At 48.2% G+C, this 15508-nt stretch overlaps 1 protein-coding gene across 3 annotated transcripts in view; it reads left to right on the top strand.

Moving 5' to 3' along the window:
* The window catches only part of LOC137884339 (nuclear receptor coactivator 2-like), a 42878-nt gene that overhangs the window by 17716 nt on the left and 9654 nt on the right, over positions 1-15508 (top strand). For all 3 annotated transcript variants that reach the window (XM_068726118.1, XM_068726119.1, XM_068726117.1), the window contains 9 exons: positions 4205-4318; positions 4734-4906; positions 7686-7789; positions 8982-9159; positions 9260-9451; positions 11671-11772; positions 11936-12076; positions 12257-12404; positions 13699-14857. In XM_068726118.1, coding sequence (XP_068582219.1) covers positions 4224-4318; positions 4734-4906; positions 7686-7789; positions 8982-9159; positions 9260-9451; positions 11671-11772; positions 11936-12076; positions 12257-12404; positions 13699-14857 — 2292 coding nt within the window. In that variant the 5' untranslated portion in view covers positions 4205-4223. The remainder of the gene's footprint in view (positions 1-4204; positions 4319-4733; positions 4907-7685; positions 7790-8981; positions 9160-9259; positions 9452-11670; positions 11773-11935; positions 12077-12256; positions 12405-13698; positions 14858-15508) is intronic.

Genomic DNA, 15508 nt, shown 5'->3' with positions numbered 1-15508 from the left:
GTTTCCCATAATCGACATCAGTCATCCTTGACGTAATCATTCACTGCGTTAATATAAAGAAGATGCTACATGCGGCGCCTCTAACAAGTAAGCAGAGCTGTGAAAGCCTCGCTCTGCCGCTGGTGGTCCTTCAGGAACCCCAAAACAAAGAGGCTGACGGTCGACGGTTTCTGCTGGAAACAGAGAGTCTTCTTCGGCCGGCCGGGATCGATCCTCGGCTGTAATTCCCTAATGGCCGGTCGGACCCTCTGGCCCCGTCTCTTGTCTCGGGGCTCAGATTGTTTTTAAATGGCTTCACTTTGTGAAGCTCTCGGCCGCTCTGATCGTATTAGTGCCGGGCTGAACGGGGCACATTAGTGTTAATTCATCGTGTGTGTGTGTGTGTGTGTGTGTGTGTGTGTGTGCGTGTGTGTGTGTGTGTGTGTGTGTGTGTGTGTGGATCTACTTCAGACATTGATTTGAAATGTTCAAATCCTCCAGGTTGAGTTTAGTGACTGTGTGTGTGTGTGTGTGTGTGTGTGTGTGTGTGTGTGTGTGTGTACACATTCTGCCGGGCTTTCATCAACCTCCGAGGTCTTCCAGTTGGGCTCATCATGATGATGTTATCTCCAGTTGTCTCTCCGCCAATTCTTTTTGCTTTAGTGACTTGATACAACTGGATAAAGTTCACACGGAGAATTGTTTCGCACAATTCGAACACTTGAACGGTCTCACAGTACAAGAAGTACACCTAACTGTAAGTCTTTTCAACATATTTAAGGAAAAAGGACACGATCAAGTACTCTAGTCGATGTCTTCCTCAGGTAACGAAACAAGCGACTGTACAAAGCCAGTGTCTCTGCTTGAAAAGGGTCACACAGTTATGAATGGATGAAATGTCTACAGCCAGTTATTGGTGATAATATGAGTGTGCGTGTGTGTGTGTGTGTGTGTGTGTGTGTGTGTGTGTGTGTGTGTGTGTGGAACGGATAGTGACCGTGTGTGTGTGTGGGATGGATTGAGTCTAGTTTCTGTGTTTCAGTCAAATCATTTGCACACTGCACACTTGATGCCGTTGCACTATTTAATAACAGACCTGCCAGTTAGCACCTGCATGCAAATGATAGCAGCGCTGCTGTAAAACAGAGCCTGCAGCAGATCTGTGAGGCCGTACTAAAACCTAACAAGCTCTCCATGACATGCTAGCATGTTGGTGTTTTACAATGTTCACTAAATGTTCAGGTTTAGCGTGCTAGCGTGCTAATAAAGTGAACCGCTGAGGCTGATGGGAGCATCGCTACAACTGGACAAACGGCGACGGTTCTAAAGATAAGAAAAGTCATGGGTTAGTTATTAAAAGGTTATCGGGGGAAAAAAAAAACCCCCAAATTTCACGGCAGTCCATCGTGACACTTCATCATCATCATCATCATCGACCACGAATGCCAAGAAAATATTGTGCCAATCCTTCCAACGGACAATGAATAATACAAGCGGTGACCGGCTGTTTGGCGCTGGAGGAAAAATCAGAGGATCACCGAAGTTGTGAGAATCTTTATCTTTAGTTGAGACCTTTAATATCGGATCAGAATTCCATCCAACAGTTGGTTGGTAAGTTGTTTCGGCCCGGCTAGAACTCTGCTGACGGTGTCACTAAGTATCTGACTGGTGGTGATAAACAGCGGCCATTAAAGTCTCCTCTCTCGGTGTAATTAGGCCATGTTCTCCTCCCTCCTCAGGCCTTATTATTCAGAGCAACAGATGCCCCTCTTCCCATTTTTCTCCCCTTCTGTCACCCCCCCCCCCCCCCCCGATCCACACCCTCTTGGCTTATTTTACATTTCCCCTCTCCGGCTTGATGCCTCTACGTACGCGCCAATAACCCCATTGTTCACACGTTTGATCCTTTCCCTTTCCTTTCTACATTTCCCTTCCACTTGACCTCTTTGGATCCATTGTTTCTCTCTTTCCTTCCCCCTCTCTCTCTCTCCCTCCCTGTTGTTTTTCCCCTCTCCCTTATCCCTCTCCCCTGCCTTCATCTGCTCGGTGTCAGCTGTTATGTAACGGTCAGGTGGTGAGCTGGCCTGTTGACGGGGCCTTAAAGGACCAGCGTCCTGACCGACGCGCTGCCAGCCGGACCCGTCGTTGTGTGAGAGATCGCGTGCAGAAGTAAAAAAAAAAAAAGAAAAAAAAAAGATTTGTTCTGTTTCAGTTTGTAATTTTGTTAGAAGATAATCTGTCTTTTTAGTTTTCCTAAACATCTGTTTACTAAACGGCTTAGTTGAGAGAAAGTCATATCGGAAGAACCAGCTTAAAAAAGGAACTTTTTTTGGGGGGGGGGGGATTATTAAAGCTGTATGTTTAATAACGAACAATAACTGACTGCTGCATGTATTTATCTCCCTGACATCGGCACGATTGACTCCATGAGAGCAGAAATAGCTGCCGGTGTTGTTTTCTCTACCACATCATTTGCTTTGCCATCAGTCAAAAAAACGCCCCCAAAAAAAAAGATCAAAGATAAAGAAAGGCAGAAAAGGAAAGAGGACGAGTCCTGCGTAAAGCTCTCTTCACCAGATGTCCAAACGTATTCTTGGCTATTCGCAGGGCTCAGCAGTAACAGTTGCCATTTTTCAGAAATTGGCAACCAATTCTTGGCCTTTGGTTGCCATCACTGGCAACCACTTTTTAAGATAACAAAAAAAAAATTAGCGAAACTTGCCGCCCAAAATACATAAATTTTGAGTTTTGGTTGCATCAGAGACATTTAAGTGTTGCTGTTAGAGACCAGACAAAGCTGCATGTGCTTCGATGTGTTTACTCACGTCTGCACAGGCTTCTCTTTTCTAGTGGGGGGGGGGGGGGGGGTTCTACTAACCCGTCGACGTCGCAAACAAATGTGCAAATTGATCGATTGACGAAGAACCAGAGGAACCGGAACGGAAAACAAAGAGGAAACGTGTCGAGTCGTGGGAGCCCAAGTATCTTTGAGCCGGACTGAACATGATACTGTAGAACTACACGGTGTCATAATTACTCCAATATAAGGTAACTAAAAATGGCCCTAGAGGGACTAGAACTTGATGCCAGGTTTACCACTTTTTAAAAGAGTTGAGCGCTGACACAGTCAGTACTTCACATGTTCTAATACCTGAGGATGAGACTCGTAGAAATGCTGAAGGTGGGTTATATAAACCCCCAGAGAGAGAGAGAGAGAGAGAGAGAGAGAGAGACAGAGAGAGACAGAGAGAGACAGAGAGAGAGACAGAGAGAGAGACAGAGAGAGACAGAGAGAGACAGAGAGAGAGACAGAGAGACAGAGAGAGACAGAGAGAGACAGAGAGAGACAGAGAGAGACAGAGAGAGAGACAGAGAGACAGAGAGAGACAGAGAGAGACAGAGAGAGAGAGAGGCTCAGTGCGATTGGTTTCTGGAGCGTCATCCTCGGTGTTTGGTAGAAAGGTGGAGCAGCATGCGGGGACCATATGGTGGAACCTCTCTCTGCCAATATGTGCTTTTCCACCTACCTCTACTTTTTTTCACACAATACTTTTAGGAACAAAACAAGCGCGGCTCTCCACGTTACGCGTTCTACCGCCTACTTAATCACCAGAAATTCATCGCTCCATGAATTAGCTATTTCTACCTGAAGTAATTATTGACACCTACCCGTCTATATATTCCCACCGGGCCTCCCACGCCCGGCGCAGCGCTGCCTTGTTGTCACGAGCGCGCCTCCTTGTTTTGACCGTGCTCCGTTCTGATAGGCCGGCGCACATCTTCAGCACATTAATTATTGCCCGTCTATACAGCGCTGTGGTTAATAAGAGCACTTTTCATTGTTCGTGTTCGACAGCGCTCGGTTGCACTCGTGCGGCATGAAATTAGTGCGTCTCGATCAAAAGCATGGTCGTAAATGGCGAGTTCATCAATAGGCTATGTGGATGTCTTTAACACATGTACACAGAAGAGGGAGTAGAGTGGTTGGTGTCTCAGTGTTTGGATGTCGGACACCTCCGGTTACTGATCTGCATTTACGTTATTCAAACAGGTCTACAGTTATTCCTGCTGCATTATAATACCTTGTGTGTTTAATGTTTGAATAATACACCGCTTTGACTATATTTTTGATACAGCCTCTGGTTAATAGTCTCTTTCATGCTCTCTCTCTCTCTCTCTCTCTCTCTCTCTCTCTCTCTCTCTCTCTCTCTCTCTCTCTCTCCAGTTGCTGATATTTGCTGAAGATGAGTAGTGGGGGGGGGAACACCCCGGAGCCCCCCAGAGGGGGAGAGTCTATGAAGAGGAAGGACTGTCAGCCGGACCTCCTGCTGGGGCCCAGGTGAGGACCTTTTTTTTCATCTTCAGTCCACCATCACTATAGAGCACTAGATCCTCTCCACACATCAACATGTGCCTCAATGACGAGAGAGAGAGAGAGAGAGAGAGAGAGAGAGAGAGAGAGAGAGAGAGAGAGAGAGAGAGAGAGGTTGTTCAAGTGAGTCGATGAAGAAAAATGCTGCTGCAGCATTTTTTACCGGCGACAGTTTATTTAAGGGCCGAGGATGAGAGGTGAAGGTTGTGGTGACGGTGTAATGAGGACACGAGGATGTCGTAGTGAGCTTGTTAGTAAGTTGACTTCCTTTTAGAGAGAGCGACTGGATGTAAGAGTGAATAAAGTTACCCTAAAGTCACCGCTTCTCTCAGTCTTGTTGTTAAGTTTTGACAGTATCCCCCCCCCCCCCCCCCCCCCGCAGCCCTAAGAGGAGCACGGAGAGGAGGAACCGGGAGCAGGAGAACAAGTACATCGAGGAGCTGGCCGAGCTGATCTTCGCCAACATCAACGACATGGACGACCTCAACGTGAAGCCGGACAAATGTGCCATCCTCAAGGAGACGGTGAAGCAGATCAGGCAGATCAAGGAGCAGGGTGAGGATCCTCTGTGGTCCAGAGCAGAGATGAGTTCAGAAGTTCATCTTCTCACAGATGTTGATCTCTCTGAACCATTTCATGATGAAGAGAGTCTCTATTCACATCCTCTCTGTCTTCTCTCCTCGTTCCCTTTTCTTGTCCATCTTGCATCCTTCCTCAACCACCTTTGTCCTTTCCTTTCCCCTTCCCCTCTCTCTGTCTTCTCTCCCCTCCGTCTATCCTTCCTCTCCTTCCTTTCTCTGTCTCTCCTCTCTGTCTTCTCTCCTCGGTCCCTTTTCTTGTCCATCTTGTATCCTTTCTCAACCACCTTTGTCCTTCCCTCTCTTCCTTTCCTCTTGTCTTTGTCTTCTTTCTTTTCCTTTCCCCTTCCCCTCTCTCTGTCTCCTCTCTCCTCCGTATATCCTTCCTCTCTTTCCTTTCTCTTTCTCTCCTTTCTCCATCATCCTCCCTCTCCTCTTTCCCCATTTTTCTTTTCTTATCCCTCCCTCACGCTTCCTCAAATCTTTTTTTCACTTCAATTCCTTTTACTTTCTACACTTCCTGTCATTTCCTCTCCTCTTTCCCTTTTCCAGTCCATCTTACATCCCTCCTCAATCACCTTTGTCATTCCCTTTTCTTTCATCTCCTCTCCTCTTTTCCTTGTGTCTTTTCCCTCCTCACCAATAATGGTCCTTTCCTCTCTTCTCTCCTTCCTCCCCTCTATCTCCTCTTTCCTCTCCTCCCATGCTCCTCTCCCTCCTCTCCTCTCCTCTCTCTCTCTTCTCCCTCGTCTCTCCATCGTCCTCCTCTCCCTCCCTTTTGTCCCTGCGGTCAGCCAGTTGGTGTCCACGTGTTTGTGTCTGAAAACAACAGCTGAATAAGCACACACAGATAACACACAAGTCACACAGCTGTCTGCTCCTCTTCAGAGTGTTTAACTGGTGCGGCGGACGAGACACAAAAATGCATTGATACCGAACAAAAGTCACGTAGAAGTCAGGTAACGACGGACGCCGAAGCAGCAGAAACGTTGAGATCACTACGACGTGATGAATAATAGATGAAAGGAATCACCAGCTTTCTTTTGTGCAGCGGAAAGGTCACGTTGTGGGAAACACACACACACACACACACACACACACACACACACACACACACACACACACACACACACATAGATGAAATCAAATGGTATTCTGCATAATGTGTTTGTTTGTTTGGCTCTCAAGTTTTACTGCAGGTCATATTATAGATGGAGAGTGCCTGCGTGCCTCCATTACACATCTCCGGTTCTGCCGATTTGAAGCCGACGCTTCACGTGTTAAAGCTGCATTCTCTCTAGTGTCCACCAGGGGGCGACTCCTCTGGTTGTATAGAAGTCTAGTCTAAAATGACTCTACTTCTCTCTTGATTTATTCCCTCAGTAAACATTGTAAACATGAGTTTATGGTCTCAATCTCTAGTTTACAGTCTTCTTCAATACAGCATGATGTTCATTTAGTACATTATGCTCCATTTAGAGTCAAACACACCATAAAGCAGGGGATGCTTTAGGGGCGGGGCTACACAGTGATTGACAGGTCTCTACCAGAGACGTATACGCCGTCTCTACGTCACTCCTCCTCAGTCCAGATGTGGTCACTTCCTGTTCACTGGTTGCGAAAAAACAACATGGCGACGGCCATAATCCAAGATGGCGACGACGAAATCGCCGAACTCGAGGCAGAACTACAGTCTATGACTAAAACACAAATATCTCTTAGGTTATTCAGCAGGAACCAAATAAGGGTTAAGTTGAAAACCTGACTTTTCTTTTTTTTTTCTTCTTGTTATGAAGTCGCTGCAGCTGTGATCATACAGAGGCCAACATTTGTCACAATGACGTTTCATCTGTACCTTGTTTGCCTTTGTTCGTTTGGGCTCTAAACTATCATATTTATTGATTTTAAAAACAACAATGCATACTGCGGCTTGAATGCCCTCCAGCCAACACGAGGGCCGCTCCAGCGCCGCGGTGACGGGGTTCGATGTACAGCTCTGGTCCCACAACAGGAATGTCAGCTATGTGGCCTAATGGGGCCACGGGAGGCTTAACAGTCCAGTGGTGCAAGCCAGGGAGGAGAGTGGAGAGGCCGGCCTCTTACGGGACTCTAAATGTGGGTAATGCCGCTGCTCGTTAGTGTGGCGATACTTTGCCCTCGGTGACATACTCTGGCCCTCAAACCTCTGGGTTTGACGGAGCATCATCACCTCTGTGGACCGTCCAATTAATGTCGTCAGTGACGGAGCATCACAAGAACAACACTGGCGGTTTGTTATGGGAAAAGAAATCCAACACACTGTGTGGTAAACATCTCTGGTAGCGACCCGTCAATCAGCGTGTAAGCCCCGCCCCTAAAGCATCCCCTGCTTTATGGTCTGTTTGACTCTAAATGGAGCATAATGTACTAAATGAACATCATGCTGTATTGAAGAAGACTGTAAACTAGAGATTGAGACCATAAACTCATGTTTACAATGTTTACTGAGGGAATAAATCAAGAGAGAAGTAGAGTCATTTTAGACTAGACTTCTATACAACCAGAGGAGTCGCCCCCTGGTGGACACTAGAGAGAATGCAGGTACAAAGACGCCTCCCACTTCCGAACTAAAAGCGACTTTCACGTGTGTTCTTTTACTTTCGGTGATGTTCTCTTCATACAGAGAAATTCATTTTAGGAATTGCCAATGAAAGTTTGCAAACAGAGACGTCTTCTTTTCGTGCTTCTCATTGTTGTCTTTTTTTTTTTTTTTCCAGAAAAAGCTCCGGTGGCTGACGCTGAGGAGGTGCAGAAGGCCGACGTCTCCTCCACAGCACAGGGCGTCATTGATAAAGACGCCCTCGGGCCCATGATGCTGGAGGTAGGTTCGGCCAAACCGGACACCAGCACCGCTTATTGAAACTGTACCTGAACCTACCTTTAGTAGACGGGTAAAGAAGTGACAGGTTTGAGTTCAACAAGCTGACGTGTCAAAGATGTTGTCTTCTGACAGATTCAGAGCCGGCGGAGCGTCTTTCTGACTTTAAATGGCGCTGCACTTTACAGTGACGCGGAGAGATAAGAGTTCCTCGGGCTGGGGCGGGGGGGGGGCGATGCCGTCATCAAGCCTACTCCAGTGTGTGTGTGTGTGTGTGTGTGTGTGTGTGTGTGTGTGTGTGTGTGTGTGTGTGTGTGTGTGTGTGTGTGTGTGTGTGTGGCGACGTATAACATGCGACCCAATGAGGTATAAATACCTTCCTGAAAAGCCAGATTAGCAAAGGATGGGTGGAGCTTCACCACACACATACACACACACACACACACACACACACACACACACACACACACACACACACACACAAACAGACTGTCTATATATAGCTTTCACCAGCCGCAAACGTTGGCCCGAGGTGTCTGCTTGGAGATAAATATCGTCCTGGACGGGACCCATTCTACTCTATTCTATTCTATTCTATTCTATTCTATTCTATAGAGGCGTCAGGGTGATACGCAGGCAGACGTACAGCAGGAGGCTTGTGTAGACATGTGGCAGGACACACACACACACACACACACACACACACACACACACTCACAGTGCCCTGCCTTACCTTACACTACCTTATATATTTTTTACGCCTCGATTTATTTTGAAATAAGCAGACATTTGATGCGTATTGCTCGTATGCAGTCACAATGAATGGTAACACTGTAGATGTATTTATAGCAGGTAGTAACACACATTCACTTCATTAATTCAGTCTGATTAGCTTTGGGTTGAGAGTTCAGATGGACTTTAATTAACACTTAATCTCCTCTCTTTATCCCTCTTACCTCATCTGACTGTTTCTATTCTTTCCCTTCCTGCTGGCCTTCCACCTCTGCTTCTCCCTCCACCATGTCCTCTTCCTCCATCACTCTCTCCTCTCACTTCCTCCCACTCTTCTTTCTGTCTCCCACCTCCTCCGTCCGTCCAACCATCTCTCCTTTCTCCCCGGCCTTCCCCCCCCCCCCCCCCCCCCCCCCCCACTCCGTCTCCTCTTCCTCCCCCCCCCCCCCCCCCCCCCCCCCAGGCCCTCGACGGCTTCTTTTTCGTGGTCAACATGGAGGGCAACATCGTGTTCGTCTCGGAGAACGTCAGCCAGTACCTGCGCTGCCAGCAGGAGGAGCTGATGAACACCAGCGTCTACAGCGTGCTGCACGTCGGAGACCACGCCGAGTTCGTCAAGAACCTCCTGCCCAAGAGCCTCGGTAAGAACCGCAGAAAGCTCAGCTCTTTATTATCATTATCATTATTATTATTATTAAACTATGTTGACTCCCTCCGTCTTTATTTACTTTCATCCTCCAGTCAATCATCGCAGCGGTGATTCGTCCAACAGGAGCAGCCACACGTTCACCTGCCGCATGCTGGTGAACCCTCACAACGCCGACGGTGAAGCCCGGCCGGCGTCCGAGCAGCAGGACGCCTCGCAGCAGAAGTACGAGACCATGCAGTGTTTCGCCGTCTCCGAACCCAAGTCTATCAAGGAGGAGAGGGAAGGTATAGTCTCTGCCTTACCTTTACTGTTTTACTTTACGGTTCATTTATTGTCATTGTACGACATACATTCTTTCCGTTCTCTTTCTGTTATGATTTCTTGCTTTCTTTCATTTAGTTTTTACCTTGTTGCCTGTGGCTACGTCTCTCTCTCTCGGTCTTTTTATTTGGTTTTAAATATTTCTTCTTTTCCATTTTCTCCCCCTCTATTTGTTCTATTCTCTCTCTCGTTCTGCCTCCCTTTATTATTCGGTCCCTCTTTTGTTATTTCCACGTCGCCCTTTGTGTTTCTCTGGCTGCGTTCCCATATTGCACACTAATCACACTAATTATAGTGTGACATTGAGTATGTAGCGTGTGGATTTTTGTACACTTTGTGCATTTCAAAAGTATGTGATGTGAGCTCACTGGACGAACTGAACCGTGCCCAAAATGCATCGCGTTTCCTCAGACCATCCAAACGGTGAGCTGCAAAGCAGACGTTTGAAATAAGTCACCGCTGGATGAAATAGTTACAAAATGATGGCGAGTGACGTTCAGAGGAAAAGCTGACCTATATAATGTGATGTCGTGATGGCAGTCGTGATGCCGAGTTAAGGGTATGACATTTCCACCACAGCCCATGTCTTCCACTCGTACACGTTCTGTATTTCCTTCTCCATCTTTCCCCTCTCCGTCTTGACTTCCTGTCATTTTCCCGTCTCTGTCTCGCTCCCCTCTTTCCCGCGGTCTCTGGCGTCCTGTCCTCCTTTTCATCACCGCTCCTCTCGACTTTTCCTCCCATCCACCCGGGAGGGACTAATTAGCGGCGTGGCACTTTATCAGCTTCCCATCTCATGTTATCACACACACACACACACACACACACACACACACACACACACACACACACACACACACACATATACACACACTCGGGGGGAAAAAGAATCCGTCTGGCACTCTAATTTTAGATGTCTGACAACCAGATATTGTGCTAATCTGTCCCCACCGACAGGAGGAGGATGTCTGCTGGACAGATTGAGGGCGCAGGTTGAGATTGAGGTTTAGGTTTGAGTTTGATTGGGATCGAGAGTTCTTGATATCGACGTTGAGGCTGGAGCAAGTGTTCATGCCGAGTCTTGATTTCAATGCCTCAATAATGTTGAGCTGTGAGAATGAAGTTTAGGGAGTAAGTTAGGTTAAAACTGTATTTAAGTTTGTTGCACAGGGCTTAACAGGAGTCCCGTCTTAGATAATGATGGTGTAGGTTGTGATTTATAGTTCGGTGTCAATTTTGGTGGGAGGTAGTAACAACAAACACACTTAAAGACACACACAGAGTGGGTAACCTTTATGGGCTTATAGTCCCACCCATTGATGGATTACTGAACGGGCCTTACTGGCCCAGTGTCAGGGCCCCCCCCCCCCCCAGCCCCCCCGGCCCTCACCGACAGAATGTAACTCAAAAAGACACCAGGAAGAGATGCAAAATGACCGCAAAGAAACACAAAACGACAACAAAGAAGCACATAAAGACTACAAAGAGACCACAACAACTGCTTAGATGCAAAACAACCACAAAGAGACACAAAATGACTACAAATAGATATAAAACAACCACAAAGAGACACAAAATGACTACAAATAGATATAAAACGACCACAAAGAGACACAAAATGACTACAAATAGATATAAAACGACCACAAAGAGACACAAAATGACTACAAATGGATACAAAACGACCACAAAGAGACACAAAATGACTACAAAAAGAGGGCAAAACAACCAGCGACAGAGAACAATTACAATATGACCAAAACAACTACAAAGACACACAAAACAACTTCAAAGAGACACAAAATGACAACAAAGAGGCACATAAAGACTACAAAGAGACCACAGCAACTGCTTAGATGCAAAAACAACCACAAAGAGACACAAAATGACTACAAAAAGAGGACAAAACAACCAGCGACAGAACAATTACAATATGACCAAAACAACTACAAAGACACAAAATCACAACAACAAAAGCTAAACAACTAGGCGGTGGGCCTTTTGCATGTCTGTGTTTTGGGCCCATTGCGTCATAATCCATCCATGGTCCCACCAAAGGAAATTGAAATCCCGTCTCTTCCACCCTAGTCTTCAGTACGTTGCTGTGTCCCATTGCATTTAGGTGTAAATGTAAGTTTTAGTGAAGGATTGTTTTAAACCGTGCTTTCTTCCAAACATGCAGATTTCCAGTCGTGTCTCATCTGTGTGGCAAGAAGAGTCCCCGTCAAAGAGAGACCTGTGATGCCCGCCTACGAGAGCTTCACCACGCGACAGGACCTTCAAGGTAGGACTGGACCAGGAGGTTCTACTGTGAACACGCCGTCTGATCAATCAGCGTTGTGCCGATGTGTAATGTTTGTCCACGTCCCGTTCCATAAGTGTCTCAACTGGGGCTGAAAACTCTGGTCCATTATTTACACGACTGTTAAGGTCTTCTACCTGTCCAGGTAAGATCACGTCGCTGGACACCAGTCTGCTCCGTGCGTCCATGAAGCCGGGCTGGGAGGACCTGGTTCGGCGTTGCATCCAGAGGTTTCACCTGCAGAACGACGGGGACATGTCCTTCGCTAAGAAACACCAGCAAGACGGTGAGTAAGACGATTCAGAGCTCAGCCTGTAACGGATGAACGAATGCAGACTAAACACGACCATTTGGACACCAAACCCTCTTTTTTGGAAGCTTGAATTCTTTTAATTCTCTTCGACGCGTCACATAAAATGACCGATTGCGATGTTGAAATGTCATTTTCATGTCCGTCTCTTCGCAGTGTTGAGGATCGGCCATGCTCTCAGCCCTCTGTACAGATTCTCCCTGGCTGACGGCACCATTGTCTCGGCTCACACCAAGAGCAAGCTGGTCCGATCTCCAGCCACCAACGAACCACAGCTCTACATGTCCCTGCACATCCTGCAGAGGTACCAGCCTCTGTCTCTACCTCTACTGCAATGTCTGTTTGTTCTAAAACACGGTCTTTAAGGGACGGCACGTAGCACATCTACATCCACACAACATGTGTGTTCTCGCATGTTCTCTGTCGGGTTTTCTCTCGATTCGGACAAAGGGGCTCAAGAACAAAGAGCCTCTTATTCCGCCGCCGTACGTATTGAACAAAACTGACACAAGCACTACCAGCCAGTCCAGTGTCCAGTACCTCCCTCCCACCGCTGAGAGCGACTGCGACTCAACCATCACCACCCAGCCTCTAGTGTGACCGTGACGAGTCAGAAAATTGGACCGCGGTCAGGGAACAATGCCAGGGCTGTTACCCGGAGCTTCGGGGCATCAATGGCGAGCACTTGGCCTTTTTTTTTCTTTTTTACTTCCACAAGTTTCACATTGAAAATTATCACTCCGGCACTCGGCACAGTGCGAGCTTTGTGCGGTTTGGCGTGGGGACTGAAGCCGATCCCTGTTTGAAGCTCTCTTTTCTGTTACAGCTTTAGGCCTCTTTACAACTTTGTTGTCTCAGTTGTGTACACTGTTTCAGAGCTGCTCTCTGTTCTACTGTATGAGTGACTCAACCTTACCATGGTGCCATATATATATATTCTCTACATTTACTGAAAACCACTGCGTTGATGTAGAATTGTTCATGTCCGCACTACGATGCATCTTAGATTCGATAAGTTGCCGCACCTCTAATGCACAACCATAGACGTGTAGCGGACGTAGTCGTCGTGACGTCACCCATTGGTTTGAGGACTGACGTTCTGAAACCTTGAGTTCTGTGTTTTGGTCGTCGCCATCTTGGCTTTTTGCAACCAGTCACTAGAAGTAACCGTATTTGGACTGAGGAGGAGTGACGTAGAGACGCCGTACACGTCTCTGGTAGAGACCTGTCAATCACCGTGTAGCCCCGCCCCTAAAGCATCCCCTGCTTTATGGTGTGTTTGACTCTAAATGGAGCATAATGTACTAAATGAACATCATGCTGTATTGAAGAAGACTGTAAACTAGAGATTGAGACCATAAACTCATGTTTACAATGTTTACTGAGGGAATAAATCAAGAGAGAAGTAGAGTCATTTTAGACTAGACTTCTATACAACCAGAGGAGTCGCCCCCTGCTGGACACTAGAGAGAATGCAGGATAAGACATTTCCTCATCTCATTGGCTCCAATCTCAGAACAGGAGGTTGCCGCCCGTGTACAACCAGCATCCCCCTCCAGCAGCTCTGATTCTTGTTTCTGTTTTTCTTTTCCTTCCAGGGAGAACATGAGCGGCATGACTGCAGACATGCCTGGCGGTCAGAGCATGACCAAGCCAATGACCCCAACCAGTGTGAGTGGCGCCTCCCCTTCCCCTGATGCCAGTGTCACCAGCAACACGCACCACTCCACCACGCCCTCCAGCACCCCCGGACGTGGTTTCGTAGCCGTATCGGGTCGGGCGTCCACGCCTCAGGCGCTCAAGCTGGGCAGCCCTTCGGCCCAGAGAAGCCCCAGCGTCACGTCAGGCGCCATGCTGTCTCCTCGCCATCGCCAGAGCCCCGGCATGGCGGCGAGCAGCAGCAGCAGCGGCTGTAGTAGCCCTCACCTGCAACACCCCCCTGGTTCTTTCTCCCCGGCAGCCGGACTCCACTCGCCAGCGTCCGTATGCAGCAGCACAGGAAATAGCCAAGGGTTCAACTCCCTTAGCGCATTGCAGGCCCTCAGCCAGGGCCACAGGGTTTCCCAGGGACTCGCCGAGGGGCAGCAACCAGAGTCACCTGGCAAAGAGAACAATCCCGGCTTAGAGGCCGACCTGCTGGGAAGTTTCGGGGAGCAGCAAGACTTGTTGTCCCCAAACCAGGACGGCGAGCAGGAGAAAGATGGCGATAGCTTGGACGGTAATGGAAGCTTAGGGGAGCTGGACGACGCCCCAAATCGCCTTCTGAACACAAAGGGGCACACGAAGCTGCTCCAGCTCCTCACCACCAAATCAGAGTCCCCTGATCCCTGCTCGTCACCCCCGCTGGGGGACGACCCCAACTGCAAGGAGCAGCTGGGCGGGATCGGGGGTGTCGGTGGTGCGGGGCTCAACAACCACTCCACCTCGCTGAAGGAGAAACACAAAATTCTCCACAGGTTGCTGCAGAACAGCACCTCGCCCGTGGAGCTGGCCAAGCTGACGGCGGAGGCCACCGGAAAAGACCCCGTCGGCCCGGAGTCGGCTTCAGGGGACGGAGCGGCCGCCCTGGGCGAGCTCTGCCCGAAACAGGAGCCGGGGAGCCCCAAGAAGAAGGACAACGCGCTGCTGCGCTATCTGCTGGACAGGGACGACAACGGCATCCTGGACAAAGCCATCAAGATGGAGCCCGGAGACGGACCCCAGCTGTCCAACGTTAAGACCGAGACGCAGGAGGCCGACTTCGGCGTGGCGGACCAGGTCAGTGCCGACGAATCGATTGCTTCTCAATCGTTGAAAGTTACCTTTGCGTTTTGTTTTGAGTAGAGAATAAGCATGTGGAGACTGATCACAGTCAGAAGAGTTCTGTCTCTTATGTGTGAACGTGAATAATTAAGCACTTAACAAAATAACATACGGACGGCTCAACACCTTCACGTGAGAACCACAGTCTGCTCACACCCGCTGTCTCGAGTCTTGTCGGATGTGCGATGGCTTCCTCGTTAGGCAGCCTGATGGCGGTGCAGCTACTGTAACACGAGATGCTCTCGCAGCAAAATTAAACAAAAAAAAAAAACTGAATGAGAACTCTAAACAACACCTGAACAGGTTAAGTGTGCAGCTGTGTTTGAAACACACAGGATGCTCTTGCAGGAATGTCAGAGGTGTTGATGTGGCTCAGCATGCAGGTGTGTCTGCACGTGTATTTGATACATGCATGTACTGTATATCTGTGTGTACAGTGGCTCTGTGTATGTTGTACTTTGTGTGTACAAACCTCCTGGGAGCAGCACCAGTATTACAGAGCAGCGTCACTCCCTCTCCTGTAGCCAAGCGTAGCCGGATCAGAGTGTTGTCGGCCTCATTGGAAACTCTTTTTGAGGTGAACTGGAATAGTTAGAGTTGGTTCCA

The sequence above is a fragment of the Cebidichthys violaceus genome, unplaced genomic scaffold, assembly GCF_023349555.1.
Source record: "Cebidichthys violaceus isolate CVI_PGR_0920_01 unplaced genomic scaffold, fCebVio1.0.p SCAF_38, whole genome shotgun sequence".
Taxonomy (NCBI): domain Eukaryota; kingdom Metazoa; phylum Chordata; class Actinopteri; order Perciformes; family Stichaeidae; genus Cebidichthys; species Cebidichthys violaceus.
The sequence above is the reverse complement of the archived record's forward strand: the minus strand, read 5'-3'. Positions and strand labels throughout refer to the sequence as shown.